Genomic DNA, 26,839 nt, shown 5'->3' with positions numbered 1-26,839 from the left:
TCTTATACATTTAGAATAAATCCTTATTCCAGCTGTGTTGTATCAACCATTCTGACAAACATTCTAAAATATACATACCGGTAGGGAGAAACCGGTATGTATAGAGTGCATTCGGAAAGTACTCAGACCCCTTCACTTTTTCCCACATTTTGTAAAATATGGTGCTGGATTTTTTTATGTTATGAGGCTGTTTTGCTTCCGCTGGTCCTGTGGCCCTTGTTAAGGTCAACCACATTATGAGCTCTACCAAGTACCAGGACATTTTAGCCAATAACCTGATTGCCTCTGCCAGGAAGCTGAAACTTGGCCGCGAGTTGATCTTCCAGCAAGACAATAACCCAAGCACACATCAAAATTCACAAAGAAATGGTTAATTGACCACACAATCAACATTTTGCAATGACTCCGGACTCCGCACAGACCGAACGACAGCAAGGATCTTAAAACATTCTGAATGGCGGAATGGTCTAAGATCCGTCCCACTTTGTATCTTCAGTCTCATAAAACATTACAGAAAAAGGCTAATAAGTGCTGTTAACCTCGCAAGGGAAGGGTGCCGAAAGTATTGCAAACGGTGATGCCAATAATAATGACACCTATATTTCAGAGGTTTTTTTGTATTACTTGTTAAACTAAATATTCTTCCTCTGAACAATTGTATTAGTACCAAAGAAGATCATCAATAAAAACACTATAGCTCAGTATTGATTGACAGTATTTTCTGCTCATCTTTATCAATGGTGCCAATAATTTCACATATGACTATCTGCCATGTGAGGCTTACTGCACTGTACTCTACCTTCCCTTCTTTGGACAAGAGACTTATACTAATCCACCCCTCCTCCTCCTCGAGTAGAAACAGTGGAGCAGACTGAGTGCTCCTTTCCTTTACTGTATCCATATCTAAACACACACGCACACGCACACGCAAGGCTGAAATAGTCTCAGGAAGTAACATAGCTTGGCCAACAGTTCCTGATCTTATGTGTGCAGCAGGGTACAGCCTCAAAGAAATGACCTGCCTGCCTGCACTCATGTGACTTGCATGAAAATGTGGAGGCACAGTGGAGGCACAATCAAAGGATCAGATAATTAACACACAGAGGCATCATCAATAATAAGGATTTATCTCTTTTATGTAAAAACAATGACATTCTAGCCCTCACATCCTTCATCCAATATGGTCAGCAAACAAACATAAAAACAGTAGGATTCAATTATAGCATAATAAATAATTATACATGAATACTATTTTCAGACATGTTGCAGTACAAGACCACTATATTACTGTACATACAGAAGATGACAGCTGGCCATCCAGACTATTACCAATACCCCATTAGTGCTATTAAAGCTTACAGTGACATAACAAATGAGACAATAATTGTCATGAGGTAATACTACTATTATGGACAAACAAAAAACAAACAGACACTAGTCTACAGTATTCCCAAATCCTCCTTGCCCTTTGCTGCGCAGCTAGTGTATCTTCCTACAGGAACACCATACACGTAGTTTCCAAAGCTCAGTCCTGTCAGTCACGATTAAGAAGCCAGAAAAACAATTCACTCTAAAGCTCGTATTTCATCTGACTTGAATACAATGTTTAACCTGCTCTGCTGAACTAATAATCAGTTGGGATTTTCTTCCATAAGGGGTTTATCAGAGGGCTGAGGCCTTTTATTACTAGTAGAGTTAGACAGATGGGCGGACGGGGGGCGGGTGGACGGGCAGACAGAGGACGACAGGGATTGAATCAGTTGGAAAATAAATGCTCTGGGAATGAATCACTGTCGAATCACTGGGCATTCAGCTCCCAAAACTGACAGACATGACGTTTACCACAGACATTTGCATTACATTTTACATTAAGATATGAAGATACCAGACAGCCCCAGACAATGCCATTTCCAACTATGTTGAAAGTTATGAACATTAGGTGTTAAACTGATGTGTCAGGATTATTAAATTGGCCAATCAACATAATCAGAACCATAGAGCTGTAGAGAATATGCAATCCATACTGATTAGTACAGAAATATATGGCAACAAACAACAGCTATATTGTAGCCTGGAGTTGGCTTGTTTACCCATGCGGATACCTGTAACAAAATAACTATAAAGGGAACCACTGATTAATTCAGAACGTATTTTGTTGTTTGAAGCCTGTTCCATATGTTTATGGGGATCTCTGGTAGAGGCTGGTGGGTGGATGTATTTGGGCGGATGATGGGCTTCAGGTGGGTGGGAGGATGGGCGGATGAGTAGGTTGGTGGGTGGGAATTGTACATAGTTCCCCAGACATCTAACTTCAACCCTACCAACAAGAAAAAATACTAGAGTTTACTATAACTATAGTACTTACTATAGAATTATATAATATACTATAGAATACTACACTCCACACTGTAGTATCCCTCAATCATGTGTAGAACTGTGACGATTGTACTATACTGTATGTCCTCAATCATACAATCTAAAGTATTTCAGGATTATAATAACCAGACACTGTTTACAAAACGCACATGAATTGATTTTATATTATGTGGGGTTAGCACATTTATTGAGATGTGTGCTGGTATAAATCTCTATGTATGACTGTGATCTTAATATGTCATGATTGTAATTTGTGCATTGTAATGTTAATTGAATATCCTGATGTGAAACTGATTCTCATTGGCTGTTGCATGATGGGGAGTCCTATTTAAACCCTGTAATTCTTTGTTTTTTATAGGGAGACAGACAGGGAACAGGTTGGCATGCTGCCAGGTTTTTCAGGCATGATTGAAGAATGGGTTTTCTTTAGAATGAGCTCATATTTGATTCAGTTTATGTTCTTTGTTGCTCTTTGACCGGTTTGTTATTTTTGTAAATATTGTAAGTATTAGCCACCTGTTTATTCCTCACCGCTACTAAAACAACTGCTGCTGAACCATTCCATTTATTGATTTATCACATTATTCTGGTGAGCAAAGGTTTATCCAGTATTCTAGGGCAACAAGTAACGACAAAAGACAATTATAGACAAGTTGACTAACAAATAGCCTACCAAAATGTCTGAATTTATAAGCAGAAACATGGGCCTATCTAAAAAGGTCTGTACTAGTCATGTATGCAAAAACACTAGAGTAAATACTAAAGTATAGTTTCAACTTTCAACTTGTATTTGCACAGGATACAACAGGTTTGAAAAGTACAATGAAATGCTTATTTGTGAGCTCTTTCCTAAAAATTCACTATTCAAGGAAATAATATAAGGGAAATTATGTAAAGTAATAATAAAAAGTATGAAATACACACAAGAACACAAGAAATACAGATAGGAAAAAAGTCACAATAATGCAAGTTATATACAGGCTCAGTGCCATAATTACAGTGTGCAAGGGTACTGGAGTAGTTGAGGTAGATATGTACAGGACATGTAAACAGGATAAATAATGATAATAATAATAGTCAATAATAATCAATATAGCAGCGAGGTGAGAGGGTGGGTGCATGGTGGTAAATGTGTGTGGGTGTAAGTGTGTGACGTCAGTAAGTGAGTGTGTGTGTGCATGTGTATATATGTGTATGCGTGTGTGTGCAGGGTGTCAGTCTAGGTGTGTGAATGTGTGGGTAGAGACCAGTGAGTGAGCATAGAGTCTGTACAGACAGTCACTTCAGATAGTCCATGAGAGTAGGGTAGGCAGCCGTTGTTGAACTGTTCACCACTCTTCCCAGCAAACCAGGGAAATTTGGTCCTGAGTGGCTCAGTTAGTAGAGCATGGTGCTTACAACACCAGGGTTGTGGGTTCAATTCCCATTGGAGAACAGTACAAAAATGTATGTTCTCACTACTCAATGTAAGTCTCTCTGGATAAGGGTGTCTGCTAAAATGTAAACATTAGCTAAGCTTCCCATTTAGTTCTCGTTATCTAACATTACAAGATGTTTTTTTTTTAAAGATCTTTGTAATGTTCTCATAACATTCACTAAAATGTTGTGCTCAGCATCTGTAACAACCACCACAAAACATTCCCCAAACGTTCTCATTAGGTTCCAGGCAATGTAATAACACAAACAGACAAAATGTGTTCTGGGAATCAGGCAAATGTTCTATACAAATCACCAGGACAACCGGACTGTTTTTTTGTTATGAGAACAACCTAACAAATGTTCTGGGAACTTTCACAGAACCAATTTTGGTTTGCTGGGTTATTGCTTGGGGAAAGAAGCTGTCTCGGAGCCTGTTGTTTCGAGACCCGATTCTCCGGTACCGCCAACTGGACGGAAGCAGAGAGAACAGTCCATGGCTGGGGTGACTGGTGTTGTTTGCGATTTTTTGGGGCTTTCCTCAGACACCGCCTGGTATGAGTGTCTTGAATATCTGGGAGCTTGCCCTGTGGTTGAAGGCGTTGCAGGTGCAATACCAGCTGGTGATGCAACCAGTCAAGATGCTGTCGATGGTGCATCTGTAAAGGTTCTTGAGGGGCCATGACAAATATTTTCAGCCTCTTGAGAGAGAAGAGGAGCTGTGACGCCTTCTTCACAACTGTGCTGGTGTAAGAGGACCATGTTAAGTCCTTAGTGATGTGGACACCAAGGAACAGAGCCCATATCCAGGCACATTACGTTAATTACAACTTTTCTACAGTCATGTCCGCAAAAACACTACAGTGAATACTACTGTAAAGTCTGCAAAAACACTACAATGAAGAGTATAGTATGTAAATATAGTAATACTACAGTCTTTATACAATAATATAGAGTATCAGATAAGTTGTAATTAACTTAATTAACCATCATGTGCCTCTGGCAGGAAACCTAGTGTGAACTAAAGTTATCTCCTGCTGTGCGTGTGACTGGGGGACTAGAACACTGACTGGCCTGGCCCTTCTGCTTAGAGGTGAGGAGGGAGGGAGGGAGGGAGGGAGGGGGGGGGATCGACTTCTCATCCAGTCTTTGCCATAGCAAGGATTGTAAGTAGCTTATTCCTCCGCAAAGCGTCCTGCATGTGATCAGTCCGTTTTCATAATTTGTTATTTCATTTTTTGCCGGTCAACATCGCTGCAGCCTCATGTAGCCAGGGAACAGAAGATCTGGTTCCAAAATAGAGTCGGAGAGAATATGTCCTGCTCACCATTAGCAAGAACTTATCAAACCCCATAAAACGGCATCGTTTTAAAAACATTTTAAAAAACATAAATATTATTCCCTGCTTTTTCTCTGTGAGGAGAAATCAGGTGAAAACGCTTTTGACGTAGAAATGATATAATAATCACTTATAGAACTGCACTGACATTCTGTTGCATGAAAGCCTTGCATAATCACCAACATTGCAACAAGGAGGAAAGGCAACTCACAGGACTTAGTTAGGCCAGGGGTTTTCAAACCTCTCCTCTGGGACCCCCAGCGGTTCCGTGTATTTGACCTATTCCTAAACTAACATACCTGATTCAACTTGTCAACTAATCATTAATCCATTGAATGGGTGAATCAGGAGAGATAGTTGAGGGCTACAACAACATTGTGAAACGTCGATTGCAACACACAGGTAGAAGGTACAGTGCCTTGCGAAAGTATTCGGCCCCCTTGAACTTTGCGACCTTTTGCCACATTTCAGGCTTCAAACATAAAGATATAAAACTGTATTTTTTTGTGAAGAATCAACAACAAGTGACACAATCATGAAGTGGAACGACATTTATTGGATATTTCAAACTTTTTTAACAAATCAAAAACTGAAAAATTGGGCGTGCAAAATTATTCAGCCCCTTTACTTTCAGTGCAGCAAACTCTCTCCACAAGTTCAGTGAGGATCTCTGAATGATCCAATGTTGACCTAAATGACTAATGATGATAAATACAATCCACCTGTGTGTAATCAAGTCTCCGTATAAATGCACCTGCACTGTGATAGTCTCAGAGGTCCGTTAAAAGCGCAGAGAGTATCATGAAGAACAAGGAACACACCAGGCAGGTCCGAGATACTGTTGTGAAGAAGTTTAAAGCCGGATTTGGATACAAAAAGATTTCCCAAGCTTTAAACATCCCAAGGAGCACTAAGCAAGCGATAATATTGAAATGGAAGGAGTATCAGACTACTGCAAATCTACCAAGACCTGGCCGTCCCTCTAAACTTTCAGCTCATACAAGGAGAAGACTGATCAGAGATGCAGCCAAGAGGCCCATGATCACTCTGGATGAACTGCAGAGATCTACAGCTGAGGTGGGAGACTCTGTCCATAGGACAACAATCAGTCGTATATTGCACAAATCTGGCCTTTATGGAAGAGTGGCAAGAAGAAAGACATTTCTTAAAGATATCCATAAAAAGTGTTGTTTAAAGTTTGCCACAGGCCACCTGGGATACACACCAAACATGTGGAAGAAGGTGCTCTGGTCAGATGAAACCAAAATTGAACTTTTTGGCAACAATGCAAAACGTTATGTTTGGCGTAAAAGCAACACAGCTCATCACACTGAACACACCATCCCCACTGTCAAACATGGTGGTGGCAGCATCATGGTTTGGGCCTGCTTTTCTTCAGCAGGGACAGGGAAGATGGTTAAAATTGATGGGAAGATGGATGGAGCCAAATACAGGACCATTCTGGAAGAAAACCTGATGGAGTCTGCAAAAGACCTGAGACTGGGACGGAGATTTGTCTTCCAACAAGACAATGATCCAAAACATAAAGCAAAATCAACAATGGAATGGTTCAAAAATAAACATATCCAGGTGTTAGAATGGCCAAGTCAAAGTCCAGACCTGAATCCAATCGAGAATCTGTGGAAAGAACTGAAAACTGCTGTTCACAAATGCTCTCCATCCAACCTCACTGAGCTCGAGCTGTTTTGCAAAGAGGAATGGGAAAAAATGTCAGTCTCTCGATGTGCAATACTGATAGAGACATACCCCAAGTGACTTATAGCTGTAATCGCAGCAAATGGTGGCGCTACAAAGTATTAACTTAAGGGGGCTGAATAATTTTGCACGCCCAATTTTTCAGTTTTTGAGTTGTTAAAAAAGTTTGAAATATCCAATAAATGTCGTTCCACTTCATGATTGTGTCCCAATTGTTGTTGATTCTTCACAAAAAAATACAGTTTTATATCTTTATGTTTGAAGCCTGAAATGTGGCAAAAGGTCGCAAAGTTCAAGGGGGCCGAATACTTTCGCAAGGCACTGTAAATGTGCTCCTGCAGGTTACCGCTGGATGTCTTAAAATCAAAAAATCAAATGTTATTTGTCGCATGCGATGAATACAACCTTCCCGTGAAATGTTTCCTCACAAACCATTAAACAACAATGCAGTTTTAAAATAAGAAAAATAAGAGTTGATAAAAATGTTTATTAAATAAACTATAGTAAAAAATGAATGGTGTTCTTGGGCACAGGGACTATGGTGGTCTGCTTGAAACATGTAGTTATTACAGACTCGGCCAGTGACAAGTTGAAAATGTCAGTGACGACACTTGCAAGTTGGTCAAATCAAATCAAATTTTATTTGTCACATACACATGGTTAGCAGATGTTAATGCGAGTGTAGCGAAATGCTTGTGCTTCTAGTTCCGATAATGCAGTAATAACAAGTAATCTAACTAACAATTCCAAAACTACTGTCTTGTACACAGTGTAAGGGGATAAAGAATATGTACATAAGGATATATGAATGAGTGATGGTACAGAGCAGCATAGGCAAGATACAGTAGATGGTATCGAGTACAGTATGTACAAATGAGATGAGTATGTAAACAAAGTGACATAGTTTAAAGTGGCTAGTGATACATGTATTACATAAGGATACAGTCGATGATATAGAGTACAGTATATACGTATGCATATGAGATGAATAATGTAGGGTAAGTAACATTATATAAGGTAGCATTGTTTAAAGTGGCTAGTGATATATTTACATAATTTCCCATCAATTCCCATTATTAAAGTGGCTGGAGTTGAGTCAGTGTCAGTGTGTTGGCAGCAGCCACTCAGTGTTAGTGGTGGCTGTTTAACAGTCTGACGGCCTTGAGATAGAAGCTGTTTTTCAGTCTCTCGGTCCCAGCTTTGATGCACCTGTACTGACCTCGCCTTCTGGATGATAGCGGGGTGAACAGGCATTGGCTCGGGTGGTTGATGTCCTTGATGATCTTTATGCCCTTCCTGTGACATCGGGTGGTGTAGGTGTCCTGGAGCACAATTAGGGCGGCGCAAAATTGGCCCAGCGTTGTTTGGGTTAGCGTTTGGCTGTGGTAGGCTGTCATTGTAATTAATTTGTTCTTAACTGACTTGCCTAGTTAAATAAAGGTTAAATAACATTGGCTACAACAAGCGTGATCACACAGTTGTCCGGAACAGCTGGTGCTCTCATGCATGCTTTAGTTTTGCTGCCTTGAAGCGCGCATAGAACTCATTTAGCTTGTCTGGTAGGCTTGTGTCACTGTGCAAACTTGCACCTTTGTAGTCCGTAATAGTTTGCAAGCCTTCAATTTTAGTCCTGTATTTACACTTTGCCTGTTTGATGGTTCGTCTGAAGGAATTGCAGGATTTCTTATTAGCGTACGGATTAGAGTCCCGCTCCTTGAAAGCAGCAGCTCTAGCCTTTAGCTCAGTGCGGATGTTACCTGTTATCCATGGCTTCTGTTTGAGGTATGTAAAAGTATTTGGTTTTAAATATACTTAAGTATCGAAAGTAAATGTAATTGCTAAAATATACTTAAGTATTATATACTTAATATCCTTAAGTATTGAAATTCAAATTATTTATATTGAGCAAACCAGACTGCACCATTTTCTTGTTTTTTTTAACAGATAGCCAGAGGCACACTCCAACAGTCAGACATAAATGAAGCATTTGTGTTGAGTGAGTCTGCCAGATCAAGGCAATAGGATAACCAGGGATGTTGTCTTGATACAGTAAGTGCATGAATTTGACTATTTTCCTGTCCTGCTAGCCATTCAAAATGTAATGACTACTTTTGGTTGTTAGGAAAAATGTATGGAGTAAAAAGTATATTATTTTCTTTAGGAATGTAGTGAAGTAAAAGTAAAAGTTGTCAAAAATATAAATAGTAAATCGTCCATGTAAGAACGATGGAGGCCACTGTGTTCTTGGGGACCTTTAATGCTGCAGAAATGTTTTGCAACGCTTCTCCAGATCTGTGCCTTGACCCAATCCTGTCTCGGAGCGATATGGACAATTCCTTCGACCTCATGGCTTGCTTTTTGCTCTGACATATACTGTCAACTGTGGGACCTTATATATACAGGTGTGTGCCTTTCCAAATCATGTCCAATCAATTGAATTTGCTACATGATGATCAACGGAAACAGGATGCACCGGAGTTCAATTTCAAGTCTCAGAGCAAAGGGTCTGAATACTTCTGTAAATAAGGTCTTTTTTTCGTGAGGATTTTTTTTATTTAATCCATTTTCGAAGAAGGCAGTCAAAACAGGCAGACGAAAAATCCGAAAAGTATCAGTAAAGTTCGTAGAAACATGTCAATCTGTAATGGTTTTCCTCCTCTTCGTCTGAAGAGAAGGATCAGAAGGATCAGAGGACCAATATGCGGCGTGGTAAGTGTCCATGGTATTTATTTAAACATATAAACTGAACACTCCATACAAAAACAATAAACGTAACGTGAATAACCGAAACCGAAAACAGTACCGTGTGGTGTAAAACACAGACACGGAAACAATCACCCACAAAAACACAGTGAAACCCAGGCTACCTAAGTATGATTCTCAATCAGAGACAACTAACAACACCTGCCTCTGATTGAGAACCATACTAGGCCGAACACAGAAAAACAACCTAGACACACAAAACATAGAATGCCCACCCAGCTCACGTCCTGACCAACACTAAAACAAGGAAAACACAAAAGAACTATGGTCAGAACATAACACAAACAATGTTTCTAATCAATCTTCAGGTTGTTTTTAGTCATAATAATCAATAATATTTCAACTGGACAAAAGCTTTGTCAATATAAAAGGAAAACAAGGAGGGCGCACTCTCGGTCGTGCACATGAAAAACCTCTGGGACACTGCAGTGTCCACTCATTTAGAGTGGACTTACTCCCTCATTTTTCAGAATACAAGCCTGAAACAATTTCTAAAGACCGATGACATCTAGTGCAAGCCATAGGACTCAAATTGCACTTCCTAAGACAATGGAATCTGTAGTCAATGGAAAACTTCAAACATTTAAAAAATCCCACTTCCTGGATGGATTTTTCTCAGGTTTTCGCCTGCCATATCAGTTCTGTTATACTCACAGATATTATTTTAACAGTTTTCTTCAGAGTGTTTTCTATCCAAATCTACCAATTATATGGATATCCTAGCTTCTGGGCCTGAGTAACAGGTAGTTTACTTTGGGCACACTTTTCATCCGGAGATGAAAATAACACTCACAGTTCTGCAAACAACAGCAGATCTGCATAACCTGAAAATGTAATCTTGTAAATAAACAACAGCAAATTGTAAGACATACTGCAGCTAGTTTCCAAGTCAGAAGGACAGGGCATGGAAGTAGATGTTGTTGTTTTTTGTCAGCGAATATCAGTACAAGCACAAATATTTTCCAAGTACTGTGTATGTGTGTGTTGGGAGGAGGGTGGGGGTTGTGTGAACTACCCAGCATGCCCTCTGTTGTGTTCCTACCTGGAGACGACGAGGGGCAGAATGAGCATCTTCAACATCCTCATCAGGAGCTCTCCAGGAAACTGGAAGTACTTCACCTCCTACATAAACACAGAGAGGACAAACAGAGCAGAGCAGGTTGTTAGTTAGGGTCGATAGGTAGATAGACCTACTGTAAATATTGGGTAGGCTTACTGTAGATAGGCATTTTGAATTTACCACACTGTAAAAATCCAACTTAACCAATTCCTAATCAACGTTATAATTTGAAGTAATGTGTTCAAGTTTGTTTACTCAACAAACTCTTCTCGATGTAAACTGAATTTAAAAAGGCTTGTTGAGTAAAATTTAAAATCCATGTTGCCTTTGGAAGGCAACACTGTCAAAAAGCCAACTCAACCAATCGTTTAATCAGCGTTATTACACGAGTTGAGCAGACTTCAAAAGGACAAGAATTTGAGCTAATGTGTTAGTGTGTTTACTCAACAAACTCTGCTCAAATTCAACTGAATTTGAACAAGCTTGTTTGATCAAAACAACTCAAAACCATGCTCATCATTATCATATTTCCCAGCATGCTCTCTTACAGGTAGATTTTTCAGAATTGTTTATTTCAATACCTGTGTTTTTGCATGTACTTTGTTTGGTTGGTTAATATTATGCTACACAAACATAAATAATATACGCTTTTTTAAACTAATCAAATCAGTTTGTAGTTGGACTTATTGCACCTGTTACTGAGATGGCTGTTCCAGTTTATATGATTTAGGTAGTCTCAATAATACATTTTCCCAACCCTGGCAGTCATTCTGAATGCAAGTATGGGGTAATTAAAATTTTCAATTGTTGGATTCCATTATAAATTACACATCACTTTGCAAACCAGCATAACGTAACTTGCAGGCTTGATGTGGCCTGCAAGAGTTTCAGACCAACTTAAAAGCTTAATGCCAAGAATAAATGCAGTAATGTACACAAAAGGTAAAAACACACTTAATGGGACCACCATCAGACCAACTCCTTGAATGGCCTACTCCTTAAAGTTTGCATTTGTGTAAAAAAAAAAAACACTACGTTGCTCAAAACATATGTTTTTACCCTTAAGTGTGTGTACATTACTGTATTTATATTTCAGATATTGTTTTTCAACAGGAAAAGTTTCGTTTTTTTTTTAATTGCTGGAGGGCTTATTGAAGCATTTTAGAGTGGTGTTTCAAATGAGCACATTGTGGTTCTAAATTTACTCACCAACATAAAATGATCCCCTTTAAAATTCAGTGGCAAGTTACAAACAGCATGTGATATGAATGGGAATATTCAATCCAGATAAATAATGAAACAGGCATCTGTTAGTAAATACCTGAGAGGTTGATGTTCTATCATCTGTTCTACTGTATTTACCAAGATGGGAGGTGTTTACCCTTCCTTAGGATGTGGATGCGAGGAGGATAGAGAGAGGGATGGTTGGGGGGATGGAGAGTAGTGGGAGAAACAAAGATATTGGGAACAGAGAGGTGTGGAGAGATAGAGAGAAGGTTTTGAGAGAGAGAGAGAGAGAGAGAGAGAGAGAGAGAGAGAGATGAATTCAAACACAATACATCTGAGAGATGATAACAGCTTGACAAAGAGCTTTAGCTGTTGTTTAATATTAGAAAGGAAGAGGGGGCGGAAAGACAGGAGGAGAGGGAGATTAGATCAGGATCACTGCAGTCAAATGGCGGGCTGGTTAGTAGTGAGTGTATGTGTGTCATGGGTGAGAGAGACACACACACAGCTGGTATCAGGCCCTGGCATCTGCCGAACACAAGGCTGACATGTGGCACATGCACACACTGCCCCAATTATAACCACCTAATCCCAATAAATGAAACACCCAGTGACATTTTGGGAGGTTGATCATATCATAACCAATAAAGTATCGATATACAACACCTGATGGTTCATCTTGTATTTAATATCATGCAATACATCTGTTGCATGATAGCAGGACAGCAAAATGGGAGGGAAAAGGGACCGGGGTTAGGGTTCAGAGGGTTTTAAAATAATTGTGTGGAGATCTAGATTTGGGAAGATTAGTTTGAGTCAGTTGCTCTGAAGCCTTGTTTACACTGCAGGCGTTAATGCTCAAATCAGTTTTGTTTTTCAAATGCGTTTTGGAAACTGACTGTCCAAACAACAAGTTACAAGTGACCAATCCAGATTTATGTGTGCTCAGACAGCAGTCATTTGCTGACACGGCTACGCTAGTTGACATAGTATGGGTGTGTTCAAAACAAGTCCTTTTTTGGCTGGCCACAGCAGTCAACTAGCTATCTGTTTAGCATTTAAGCACATTCACAAATTTGTTTGTAAACAATTAGCAAGCTAGTTAGCTACCACATGTTCTTGTCAAACTGTCAACAGAGTAGCTAGCAAGCAACAAGATATGTCAAATAACAGTCTCCCATTTGAGGGCAAATAAATCAGATTTGACCATTCAGGCACGAGGGTGGCAGGTATCCTAGTCGTTAAGAGTGTAGGGCCAGTAACTGAAAGGTTGCTAGTTTGAATCCCCGAGCCGACTAAGTGAAAATCTGTCAATGTGCCCTTGAGAAAGTCACTTAAAACTTATTATGGGCCAGACGGTAGCGTCCCACCTGGCCAACATCCTGTGAAATTGCAGAGTGTGGAATTCAAACGACAGTATATAAATATTTCACTTTCATAAAATCACAAGTGTAATACATCAAAATAAAGCTTAACTTCTTGTTAATCCAGCCACCGTGTCAGATTTCAAAAAGGCTTTACGGCGAAAGCAAACCATGCGATTATCTGCGGACAGCGCCCCGCATACAAACACATGAAAAACATATTTCAACCAGGCAGGTGCAACACGAAAGTCAGAAATAGCGATATAAAAAGTGCCTTACCTTTCATGATCTTCTTCTGTTGGCACTCCAAGGTCCCAGTTACATTACAACTGGTCCTTTTGTTCGATAATGTCCTTCTTTAGATCCATAATAACTCAGTTTAGCTGGCGAGCTTCAGTCAATAATCCACCCACTTTCCCTCCATCAAAATGCATACAAAATGAATCCCAAACGATACTAATAAACTTTTCCAAACAAGTCAAACAACATTTATAATCAAACCTTAGGTACCCTAATACGTAAATAAACGATACAATTTAAGACAGAGAATCGCTATTGTCTTTACCAGAGAAAAATACCAAAGAATGCGCTCTCTTCCACGCGCTTGGAAACACTACAGCCAAAATGGGAGCCATCTAGAAAAACTATCATTTCTGGCAAATTTTTTCAAAAACCAGCCTGAAACTCTTTCTAAAGACTGTTGACATCTAGTGGACGCCCTAGGAACTGCAATCTGGGAGGACTTGGCCTTATCATAAAAGTGATAGCCATTGAAAATAGGGGTAGGCCGATTTTAATTTGGGGGGGATGGTTTGTCCTCAGTGTTTCGCCTGCCATATCAGTTCTGTTATACTCACATACATAATTTTTACGGTTTTAGAAACCTCCATGTGTTTTCTATCCAAATATACTAATATATGCATATTCTATCTTCTGAGCCTGAGTAACAGGCAGTTTACTTTGGGCACGCTTTTCATCCGGACATCAAAATACTGCCCCCTACCCAAGAGAGGTTAATCCTAACTGCTCCTGTAAATCGCTCTGGATATGAGTGTCTGCTAAATGACATAAATGGGAAGTTGTATGGCCAGGAATCAGATTAGTATCTGCTTTCAAACAACATATGAAGATGGTTTGAAATATCCGATTCAATGTGATTTTGGGCTGTTCAGACTACAGGAAAAAGAACCGACTCAAATATGCATAAAAATGTGATTTTAGTGACTTCAAACTACCAGAGTGAACAAGGCTTAAAAGCTTAAAAGCAGTGACGTCACAGTCTCTCAAATGAAGCAAATTATTAATCTGGTTAATTATATTAGACAATCCTTTTTGCTTTAGGCTAGTTTTAGGTGGTGGGAAAAAAAGGTATATAAACCATTCCCATCTCTCAGTGTGAGAAGCAAACAGGAGAAATACAACGCAAACAAACATTAAATTGTTCCTCCCTCTACCTCAACTATGTGTATACTTTGTATGGTTTGTTTTTTTTGCGTTAGTGCAGAACAAACCATTGTCGGTTTGAGAAATAACCTTCAAGATAGTGGAGGGGGAGAGTAGAGTCCCATTCCCTATGACGACATGGATACACCCCCAGGACCTCCTCCACCTCCAGTACTCTATTTTCTCCTACCCACTCTACCTCACAGCAGAAAGAGGGGATAGGAACTAACTCATAACAAATAATAGTATAATTTTGGTTACCCCTCAAACATTTCCTTTGCTTCCCCTCCATAGTACAACATTAGTCTAATCCATGTAAAATAGCTACTGGATTCACTGTGACTCTATAGCTGTGTTTAGACAAGTAGCCCAATTCTAAAAATAAAAAAAACACAAATTGTTTTTTTCACCAATCAGATAAGCTCTGAAAAATATCTGATGTGATTAGTCAAAAGACCAATTGGTAAAAGAAAGATCAGAATTGGGCTGCCTGTCTAAACGCAGCCTTGTGTCTGTGTTTGAAGAGGCCTTGGAAGGGTTTTGGTTTTTCTGTTGAAGTTGTTCCTGAATAGCTACTCTTCTGTCTAAGAATTTTGACCAAGACGTGCCTGTTCAAGGGTGCTGTATTTCTGCTCGACCTGGTGGAGCTCTATCTGCATTACTACAAGTGTCTTCAAAGTATCCAGCATTTATTTTGTTTATATGACTGACCAAGTGGGAAGTTGCTTCCCACTGTGTTCTCCTAGGCTGCGTTTATACGGGCAGCCTAATTCGGATCTTTGGCACTAAATGATCTTTTTGACCAATCAGATCAGATCTTTTACCAATCATTTGGCAAACGATCAGAATTTTGCTGCATGTGTAAACTCTGTGAGTAGCAATTGTGTTCAAGAGAACACAGTGAGTAGCAACTAGCCAGAAGGTAGGAAGGGAGCACAAAGCGCAGTAAAAACAACCAACAACATCCCACTTGGTCAGTCATGTAAATTAAGGAAGTGCTGGATATTTTGGAAGGCCATCTCGAGAAAACATGTGGTAATGCAGATAGAGCTCCAACACGAGTAGAAATACAGCACCTTTGAACAGGCACGTTTTTGATAAATATTGAGACAGAAGAGTAGCTATTGAGGAACTACTTCAACAGAAAACCAAAACCCTCCCAAGGCACCATTAGATGCCTCTTGAATTCCCCTTTGTTGATTTTTCCATTATATTCTCCTAAATTTCCTTTCCCACTTATATGACAGCACCAGAGATGACTTTTTCTTGGGGGGGGGGGTCTTTTTGGGACTAATGTTTAGAACATATGGAATGTTCAAAGAAAACCAACTAGGATGTTTTATGTCAATAATGAGTAGCTCTTATCACCATCACCACTACTGTAAACCGAAGCCATTTCCTTCTCCTTGTTCTCTTATGCACCAGTCTAATGGACCTTTAAACGGTTGCAATTTTGTGGAATTATCAGAGCTTCAGACTCTTATCAAATATACTACTTTGACAAAATCCACTGGGTCTCGTGGGCTACCTACAGACGGTATCTGCTGGAAGAGATATCCATGTTTTGTAACTTCATGTTATTTTGTCCCCAGGAAACCCTTCTTTTCCAATTTGAGATATTATTTTCTGCAAAGTTTGTCATCTCCATAGATGTATACATTTGTTTTTTCTTCGTGAATTATACACTGAGTATATCAAACATTAGGAACACCTTCCTAATATTGAGTTGACCCCAACTTTTGCCCCCAGAACAGCCTCAATTCGCCGGTGCATGGAGTCTACAAGGTGTCGAAAGTGTTCCACAGGGATGCTGACCCATGCTGACTCCAATGCTTCTCACAGTTGTGTCAAATTGGCTGGATGTCCTTTGGGTGGTGGAACATTCTTGATACACACAGGAAGCTGTTGAGCATTAAAAACCCAGCAGCGTTGCAGTTCTTGAAACAAACCGGTGCACCTGGCTCCTGTTCAAAGGCACTTAAATCTTTTGTCACATACATCAATTGCCTCAAGGCTTAGAAATCCTTCTTAACCTGTCTCCTCTCCTTCATCTACACTGACTGAAGTAGATTTAACAAGTGACATCAATAAGGGATCATAGCTTTCACCTGGATTCACCTTGTCAGTCTGTCATATTTTGTGCACTCGGTGTACATTCTCAATAATGTATAATGTCACATAACCAATTATTCATACAGTCCTGTTTTATTACGTCAATCATTGAAATTACATGATGCCAGTACACCGGTACACAATGTAATAAGACAGTAGCTAAGAACAAACAGTCAATGTTCATTTTCATAACCCACAGGGCTGGTGGATTGTCACTCCCCCCATGTGTAAAATTAGCACAGCCGATTGTGTACATTGTGTGGCGTAATTACCTTTGTATATTTAATTTGAACAGAATGCCCTGAAATGAATGAGTCCAATTTCAATGTATTCTGTTATTTATCTAATAAACAGCGAATGCCATTCTTGAAGCTGGTCTAGCGGGTAACTCTGCATCTCCCCCCTCTCTGTATCCCCTGTCTTGTTCAAATACACTTCCATCCTGGATAAGCTGCACTACCTGAGCCACTTGGGTGGGTTGTAGACTCCGTCTCATGCCACCACTAGAGTGAAAGCACCGCCAGCATTCAAAAGTGACCAAAACATCAGCCAGGAAGCATAGGAACTGAGAAGTGGTCTGTGGTCACCACCTGCAGAACCACTCCTTTATTGGGGGTGTCTTGCTAATTGCCTATAATTTCCACCTGTTGTCTATTCCATTCGCACAACAACATGTGAAATGTATTGTCAATCAGTGTTGCTTCCTAAGTGGACAGTTTGATTTCACAGAAGTGTGATTGACTTGGAGTTACATTGTATTGTTTAAGTGTTCCCTTTATTTTTTTGAGCAGTGTATATCTCTGTCCAAATAAAGTGAATATACCTTTTCAACAAATATTGAAAGAAAAACAAACAGGGAATGACAGCAGTGTGCTGCTCTATCGCGCATCGAAGTGATTCACAGCTAAGCCTCCACAGCCACAGCAACAGCCACTAACAATCCTTCATCTCATGAATATGGAGCGCGACTGATGAGAAGATGTTTGTTTTGGAAACAAACACAGACAGGACAAATCAATAAGGACAGGATCGGATAGCATTACCCAACAGCATGAATCACAGGATGAGTTGTGTTTGGAAGTGTTTGAACTTTAAAATCATTTTTAAACTGAGTATACCAGCTATTTTGTAAACAGAAAATGTACCTCTTTCCATAAGTCAGTCTGATCAGTGTCATCCTAGAGACAGAACAGTGATCTAGCCTCAGGTCTAGCCACTACGACATTAAAGAGCAGAGAGGCTTTGTTGGATCGTCTGTATTCAGCAACAGCTTATAGAGCGATCTCCCTCTTTCTCAATCCCCTCAGCTCTCTGCACCCACACACCTACAACATAAGTGTGTGTGGTAATTCACAATTCAATCACAGTGTTATTAAGGTTGGTATTGTCACTTGGTAGGACAAGATGGGGTTTTTTTTTCACATGGTAGGACAACAGCTGTGTTTGACGAAAGGTTGGTGTTAAGAAAGAGGGGAATGTTTGGGAGGACACCGTTCTTATGTAAGGTGTTTTTCAAGGATAGGAGGACAGGGGGACCAGTGGACAGGGAGAACAGGGTGCAGCAGAGTAGTGGGTCAAGGACTTTAGAGGCACCACATTTGTAAGGAGCAGGGATTTTAATTGTTTTATTTAACTGGGCAAGTCAGTTAAGAACTCGTTCTTATTTACAACAACAGCCTAGGAACAGTGGGTTAACCGCCTTGTTCAGGAGGTGAACGACAGATTTCTACCTAGTCAGCTCGGGGAATTGATCTAGCAACCTTGCGGTTACTGTCCCAATGCTCTAACCACTAAGCTACCTGCCGTGGGTGGGGGGTTGGGGGCTAAGGGAACAGGAGACCCAGGGTGTTTCAGGTCAACAAGGGAGGGTGTTGGTTGGTTGAAGGAACAGGACACCCTGCAGGTGTTAGTTTTGACACTGACCTGGTCGGAGAGCTGCTTGCCCCGCAGGTGGAACCCCATCATACAGCCAATGACCACAGCCAACACAGACAGGATGAGGAGCCCGTTCTGCGCACACACATTCTTCACCCGACCCCGCACCTCCGCAAAGTTCACCGCCATCCTGACTCTCCCGGAAAGTCCTCCACAGTCCCGGACACGGACACTCACTCCACTGGTCCCAGAGTCCCTGGTCGGTCACTCAGTCAACCATATAGAGCCAGTAGAGAGGTAACAGACTGGACGGCAGGAGAGGGTTGGGTGAAAGACGGAAACAAAGAGACGGGCAGAGAAGGGAGGGACTGAAAAGTGATTCAAGAGAGAAAAATAACTAAGAAGAGGAAGATAGAGATAGAAAGAGGAGTGAGTGGAATAGATATAGGTTTGCAGAAAAAGTAGTAGGGAGAAAGGCAGTTGGATAAAGCACTTTAGGGGGTTTTCTGCGACTCCATGAGCTGCTCTCTCTGTCATTCCACACAGGACTAAGAACATCACACTTTCCAGGCATACACACGTTCTCTCTGTCTCTCTCTCTCTCTCTCTCTCTCTCTCTCTCTCTCTCCACACCCTCCCTTCTCCCTCTTTACGTCCCTCTCTCTACGGCCAGTAGGGGGCTCTTGTCTGCGACAGCTGGCAATATTGTCCTGAGGGTTAATACACTAGATCCTATTAGGAGCGGGCCGGGCCACGCTACACTGCACTGTGCTGCATTACTGGGATCTGGCAGGATTAAAGACCTACCAACAATTAGACAGAGGATTGTTCCAGCCAGGCAACCGCAAAAAAGATTCCCTATGTAGTGCACTACTTTTGACCAGGGCCCATAGTTAAGATGTCAAATGTATGATCATGAGGTGGCGGATGAGGGGACTGAAAAAGGTTCTCTCTCGCTCTTAATTATGAAAGCCTGCACCAAACTTGAGGGCTTTTTCATTACAGCTCTACCTGCCTGCTCATATTTAGATTAATTTACACCCATGGCAAGATAGCAAGATAGCACTTGATAATTACAGTACGCCACTTTAATAATAGGAATTAATAATGGGAATTGATGGGAAATTATGTAAAATTATGTAAAATATATCACTAGCCACTTTAAACAATGCTACCTAATATAATGTTTACATACCCTACATTATTCATCTCATATGTATGTGTATATACTGTACTCTATATCATCTGCTGCATCTTTATGTAATACATGTATCACTAGCCACTAACTATGCCACTTTGTTTACATACTCATCTCATATGTATATACTGCACTCAATACCATCTACTGTATCTTGCCTATGCCGCTCTGTACCATCACTCATTCATATATCTTTATGTACATATTCTTTATCCCCTTACACTTGTGTCTATGAGGTAGTAGTTTTGGAATTGTTAGCTAGATTACTTGTTGGTTATTACTGCATTGTCGGAACTAGAAGCACAAGCATTTCACTGCACTCGCATTAATCTGCTAACCATGTGTATGTGACAAATAAAATTTGATTTGATTTGATTTGATACCTGAGGGGAGATTAAACAATAGACAATAGACAATAGATATCAGGTATAAACCTGATAAATAAGCTACTGTAGTAGGCAATCTGAAATTGGTACATCCATTTCCTGACATTTAAATAATTTAAACAAAGGGGTTTTCTTTATTTTTACTATTTTCTACATTGTAGAATAATAGTGAAGACAACAAAACTATGAAATAACACATATGGAATCACGTTGTAACCAAAAAAAGTGTTAAACGAATCAAAATATATTTTATATAGACATTCTTTAAAGTAGTCACAGCTTTGCACACGCTTGGCATTCTCTCAACCAACTTCATGAGGTAGTCACCTGGAACGCATTTCAAATTTTTAACAGGTGTGCCTTCTTAATTAAAAGTTAATTTGTGGAATTTCTTTACTTCTTAATGCATTTTAGCCAATTGGTTGTGTTGTGGCAAGGTAGAGGTGGTTAACAGAAGATAGCTCTATTTGGTAAAAGACTAGTCCATATTATGGCAAGAACAGCTCAAATAAACAAAGACAATGACAGTCCATCATTACTTTAAGACATGAAGATCAGTCAGTCTGGAAAATTTCAAGTGCAGTCACAAAAACCATCAAGCACTATGATGAAACTGTCTCTCCTCTGCTGCAGAGGATAACTTCATTAGAGTTAACTGCACCTCAGATTATAGACCAAATAAACGCTTGATTGGGCCAAGAAACCCGAGCAATGGACATTAGACCGGTGGAAATCTGTCCTTTGGGCCGATGATCCCAAATTTCAAATTTCTGGTTCCAACTGCCGTGTCTTTGTAATACGCAGAGTAGGTGAACGGATTATCTTCGCATGTGTGGTTCCCACCATGAAGCATGGAGGAGGAGGTGTGATGGTGTGGGGGTGCATTGCTGGAACACTGTTGGTGATTTATTTAGAATTCAAGGCACACTTAACCTGCATGGCTACCACAGCATTCTGCAGCGATACGCCATCCCATCTGATTTGCGCTTATTGGGACTATCATTTGTTTTTCAACAGGAAAATGACCCAATACACCTCCAGGCTGTGTAAGGGCTATTTGACCAAGAAGGAGAGTGATGGAGGGCTGCATCAGATGACCTGGCCTCCACAATCACCTGACCTCAATCCAATTGAGATGGTTTGGGATGAGTTGGACTACAAAGTGAAGGAAAAGCAGCCAACAAGTGCTCAGCATATGTGGGAACTCCTTCAAGACTGTTGGAAAAGCATCCCAGGTGAAGCTGGTTGAGAGAATGCAAAGAGTGTGATTTGTTTTACACTTTTTTGGTTGCTACATGATTCCATATATGTTGTTTCATAGTTTTTATGTCTTCACTATTATTCTACAATGTAGAAAATAGTAAAAATAAAGAAAAACCCTTGAATGAGTAGGTGTGTCAGAACTTTTGACTGGTACTGTATATACAGTGCATTCAGAAAGTATTCAGACCCCTTTAATTGTTTCACATTTTGTTACGTTACAGCCTTATTCTAAAATATGTCAATCATCAATCTACACACAATACACCATAATGAGAAAGTGAAAACCATTTTGGGGATTTTTTTTCAAATGTATTAAAAATAAAAACAGAAATATATTATTTTTATATGTATTCTGACCCTTTGCTATTCGACTCAAAATTGATCTAATGTGCATCCTGTTTCCATTGATCATCCTTGAGATGATGAGTGAAGTCCACCTGTGGTAAATTCAAGTGATTGGTTCTGATTTAGAAAGGCACACACCTGTCTCTATAATGTCCCAAAGTTGACAGTGCATGTAAGAGCAAAAACCAAGCCATGAGGTCGAAGGATTTGTCCGTGGAGCTCTGAGACAGGGTTGTGTCGACGCACAGATCTGGGGATCTGCAGCATTGAAGGTCCCCAAGAACACAGTGGCCTCCATCATTTTTAAATGGAAGAAGTTTGGAACCACCAAGACTCTTCCTAGAGCTGGCCACCCGGCAAACGGAGCAATCGGGGAAAGGATCTTGGTCAAGTAGGTGTTCCAGAGCTCCAGAGTTCTTCTGTGGAGATGGGAGAACCTTCCAGATGGACAAGCGTCTCTGCAGCACTCCACCAATCAGGCCTTTACGGTAGAGTGGCCAGACGGGAGCTACTCCTCAGTAAAAGGCACATAACAGCCCGTTTGGAGTTTGCCAAAAAGCACCTAAAGGACTCAGACCATGATAAATAAGATTATCTGGAGAAACTCCCCAAATACAGGTGTTGCAAGCTTGCAGCGTAATACCCAAGAAGACTGTAATCACTGCCAAAGGTGCTTCAACAAAGTACTGAGTAAAGGGTCTGAGTATTTATGTACAGTCGTGGCCAAAAGTTTTGAGAATGACACAAATATTCATTTTCACAAAGTCTGCTGCCTCAGTTTATATGATGGCAACTTGCATATACTCCAGAATGTTATGAAGAGTGATCAGATGAATTGCAATTAATTGCAAAGTCCCTCTTTGCAATGAAAATGAACTGAATCCCCAAAAAACATTTCCGCTGCATTTCAGCCCAGCCAAAAAAGGACCAGCTGACATCATGTCAGTGATTCTCTCATTAACACAGCTGTGAGTGTTGACGAGGACAAGGCTGGAAATCACTCTGTCATGCTGATTGAGTTCGAATAACAGACTAGATGCTTCAAAAGGAGGATGGTGCTAAGAATCATTGTTCTTCCTCGGTCAGCCATGGTTACCTGCAAGGAAACACGGGCTGTCATCATTGATTTGCACAAAAAGGGCTTCACAGGCAAGGATTTTGCTGCCAGTGTCACACCCTGATCATAGTTTGCTTTGTATGTTTCTATGTTTTGTTTGTTCAGGGTGTGTTCGGAGTGGGCATTCTATGTTGTGTGTCTAGTTTGTCTGTTTCTGTGTTTGGCCTGATATGGTTCTCAATCAGAGGCAGGTGTTAGTCATTGTCTCTGATTGGGAACCATATTTAGGTAGCTTGTTTGGTGTTGGGTTTTGTGGGTGATTGTCTCCTGTGTCAGTGTTTGTACCACACGGGACTGTTTCGGGTTTTCACTTTGTTGTTTTGGTTATGTGTTCATGTTCAGTTTTCTAATTAAAAAACCATGGACAACTACCGCGCTGCATTTTGGTCCTCCTCTCCGACACATGAAAACCGTTACAGCCAGTAAGATTGCACCTAAATAATTCATTTATCGGATCATCAAGAACTTCAAGGAGAGCGGTTCAATTGTTGTGAAGAAGGCTTCAGGGCACACAAGAAAGTCCAGCAAGCGCCAGGACCGTCTCTTGAAGTTGATTCGGCTGCAGGATGGGGGCACCACCAGTACAGAGCTTGTTCAGGAATGGAAGCAGGCAGGTGTGAGTGCATCTGCACGCACAGTGAGGTGAAGAGTTTTGGAGGATGGCCTGGTGTCAAGAAGGGCAGCAAAGAAGCCACTTCTCTCCAGGAAAAACATCAGGGACAGACTGATATTCTGCAAAAGGTACAGGGATTGGACTGCTGAGGACTGGGGTAAAGTAATTTTCTCTGGTGAATCGCCTTTCCGATTGTTTGGGGCATCCGGAAAAAAGCTTGTACAAGCTTGTACGGAGAAGACAAGGTGAGCGCTACCATCAGTCCTGTGTCATGCCAACAGTAAAGCGTCCTGAGACCATTCGTGTGTGGGGTTGCTTCTCAGCCAGGGCTCACTCACAATTTTGCTTCAGAACACAGCCATGAATAAAGAATGGTACCAACACATCCTCCGAGAGCAACTTCTCCCAGCCATTCAGGAACGGTTTGGTGATGAACAATTCCTTTTCCAGCATGATGGAGCACGTTGCCATAAAGTTGATTATGCAATAATGGGCTGCCATCAGTCAGAATGTGGCCCAGAAGTTAATTGACAGCATGCCATGGCGAATTGCAGAGGTCTTGAAAATGAAGGGTCAACACTGCAAATTTTGACTCTTTGCATCAACTTCATGCAATTGTCAATAAAAGCCTTTGACACTTGTGAAATGCTTGTAATTATACTTCAGTATTCCATAGTAACATCTGACAAAAATATCTAAAGACACTGAGGCAGCAGACTTTGTGAAAATGCATATTTGTGTCATTCTCAAACTTTTGGCCATGACTGTACTGTGATTTCAGTTTTAAAAAATGTGTCATTAGTAAAAATGTAAACAGTTTTTCCTTTGTCATTATGGGGTACTGTGTGTAGATTGATGAGAAAGAAAAAAAACAATTTAATACATTTTAGAATAAGGCTGTAACGTAACAAAACGTGGAAAAGTCAAGTGGTCTGAATACTTTCCGATTGCACTGTATTAATTATTGAGGAATATAACTTAGTTCAACTGTTGTATCCCATCAGAACCCAAAATATAAGCTTGCTTTACAACTGTAACACTGTATATCCTCAAACTATGGATGGTCAGTACTTGCATCCATAGCTGTCTATGAATTTGAGAGTGGTAGCATTTCTCCAGCACCATCACTCCGCTGTTTACCAAAACAGATTCGGGGTGATGCCTTTGTTGTTATTTTAACAGCAGATTGCCCCTTTAATACAGCCCAGGAAATAAAATAACCTAGGAGCATTTAGCCCCATGAGGGGAAAATGGCATTTCGTATTATTTTAACATTTTAACAAGCTTTGGGATTATATTACAGTAATGGTAATCCTACATACAGCTGTGTGCTCAGGATTCCCAGATTGGGGCGTGTGATGACACACACGCACACAAATGCCTGTGTGCACCTACAGAACGCATACAAAAGCACGGAACAAGCATGCAGACACACACACGCAGGCCATACTGTACACTTAGAAAAAACAGTTATTTGGAATTCTAAATAGAACCTTTTGGTTATTTGGACTAGATTGAACAACACTTTACATATACAGTACCAGTCAAAAGTTTGGACACACCTCCTCTTTCAAGGGTTTTTCTTTAATGTTACTATTTTCCACGTGATAGAATAACAGTGAAGATATCAAAACTATGAAATAACTCATAGTAGCCACCCTTTGCCTTGATGACAGCCTTGAACACTCTTGGCATTCTCTCAACCAGCTTCACCTGGAATGCTTTTTCAACAGTCTTGAAGGAGTTCCCACATATGGTGAGCACTTGTTGGCTGCTTTTCCATAGCTTTTCCTACAACTCATCCCAAGCCATCTCAATTGGGTTGAGGTTGGGTGATTGTGGATGCCAGGTCATCTGATGCAGCAATTCATCAGTTTTAGCTGTTTTGCATTGACATTCCAGTTCCAGTTCTCTGCTGCCAATGACTGGAACGAACTACAAAGATCTCTGAAACTGGAAACACTTATCTCCCTCACTGTTCTCAACTTGCCTACCTGGTTATATAAAGGTGAAATAAAATAAATAAACATATATGTCCATATTAATGATGCTGCTGCATGATTTCGCCTGGTCAGAAAAATGTTTAGCTGACGTCTGACACCGTTACCTCTTTATGGCAGGGGGAGATCTAATTCTTATTTTGCAACATTGTTACCGAGGTCAGAGTGGCAAACAGAAAGGTTCATACAACCCGTGCTGTTGTGAACTAAATGCTAGCTAGAAGCAAGAGAAAATAATGTGTTTAATAAAAAATAAAGAAATAAAAGGGGTTCTATAGAACCTTTCGTCAATTCAAATTTTTACTGCCATTCCGATTCAAAAACCAACTGCCATTCCAGCATGATGAGGGAAGAGGTTGATGGTTGTACAAGGACAGTCGTTGAACTTGCAAATAGCCTAACAATAAGGTCGTTATTTTTCAATGTATTAAGGTAAGCATAGTTGATTTTTTTATTCAAATAAATTAAGCCAAAGTCAAATGATAAACTATAGGCTAAATAAAGTTGTATTAGAATTTGAGTACCGTTTGTAAGATAGCTAGCTCAGGAAAAAGCTAGGCTACTTTAATTTGCCTTTTTACAAGCTAGCCAGCTAACTGTCAACTTTGGGACATTATAGAGACAGGTGTGTGCCTTTCCAAATCAGATCAAATCACTTGAATTTACCACAGGGGGACTTCAGTCATCATCTCAAGGATGATCAATGGAAACAGGATGCACATTAGATCAATTTTGAGTCGAATAGCAAAGGGTCAGAATACATATAAAAATAATCTATTTCTGTTTTTTATTTTTAATACATTTGAAAAAATGTTTGAAATATGGTTTTCGCTTTGTCATTATGGGTTATTGTGTCTAGATTGATGATTGACATATTTTAGAATAAGGCTGTAATGTAACAAAATGTGAAACACAAAATGTGAAACAATACTTTCTGAATAACATTGAAGACATAAAAACTATGAAAAAACACATATGGAATCATGTAGCAACCAAAAAAGTGTAAAACAAATCACACATTCTCTCAAATCACACATTCTCTCAACCAGCTTCACCTGGAATGCTTTTCCAACAGTCTTGAAGGAGTTCCCACATATGCTGAGCACTTGTTGGCTGCTTTTCCTTCACTCTGTGGTCCAACTCATCCCAAACAATCTCAATTGGATTGAGGTCAGGTGATTGTGGAGGCCAGGTCATCTGATGCAGCACTCCATCACTCTCCTTCT

General features: G+C 40.3%; 1 protein-coding gene across 2 annotated transcripts in view; it reads right to left on the bottom strand.

The window, feature by feature from the left end:
* LOC110509189 (excitatory amino acid transporter 5-like) overlaps nt 1–19,269 on the bottom strand; it is a 73,565-nt gene extending 54,296 nt beyond the window's left edge. For both annotated transcript variants that reach the window (XM_036966850.1, XM_036966849.1), the window contains exons 1-2: nt 18,740–19,269; nt 10,653–10,732 (exon numbers count right to left, since the gene is read on the bottom strand). In XM_036966850.1, coding sequence (XP_036822745.1) covers nt 10,653–10,732; nt 18,740–18,880 — 221 coding nt within the window. In that variant the 5' untranslated portion in view covers nt 18,881–19,269. The remainder of the gene's footprint in view (nt 1–10,652; nt 10,733–18,739) is intronic.
* Between the last annotated feature and the right edge of the window lie 7,570 nt (nt 19,270–26,839).

This window comes from Oncorhynchus mykiss, chromosome 28 (assembly GCF_013265735.2).
Source record: "Oncorhynchus mykiss isolate Arlee chromosome 28, USDA_OmykA_1.1, whole genome shotgun sequence".
Classification (NCBI taxonomy): Eukaryota; Metazoa; Chordata; class Actinopteri; order Salmoniformes; family Salmonidae; genus Oncorhynchus; species Oncorhynchus mykiss.
Note: the sequence above shows the minus strand (reverse complement) of the source record. Positions and strands in the feature narration are given on the sequence as shown.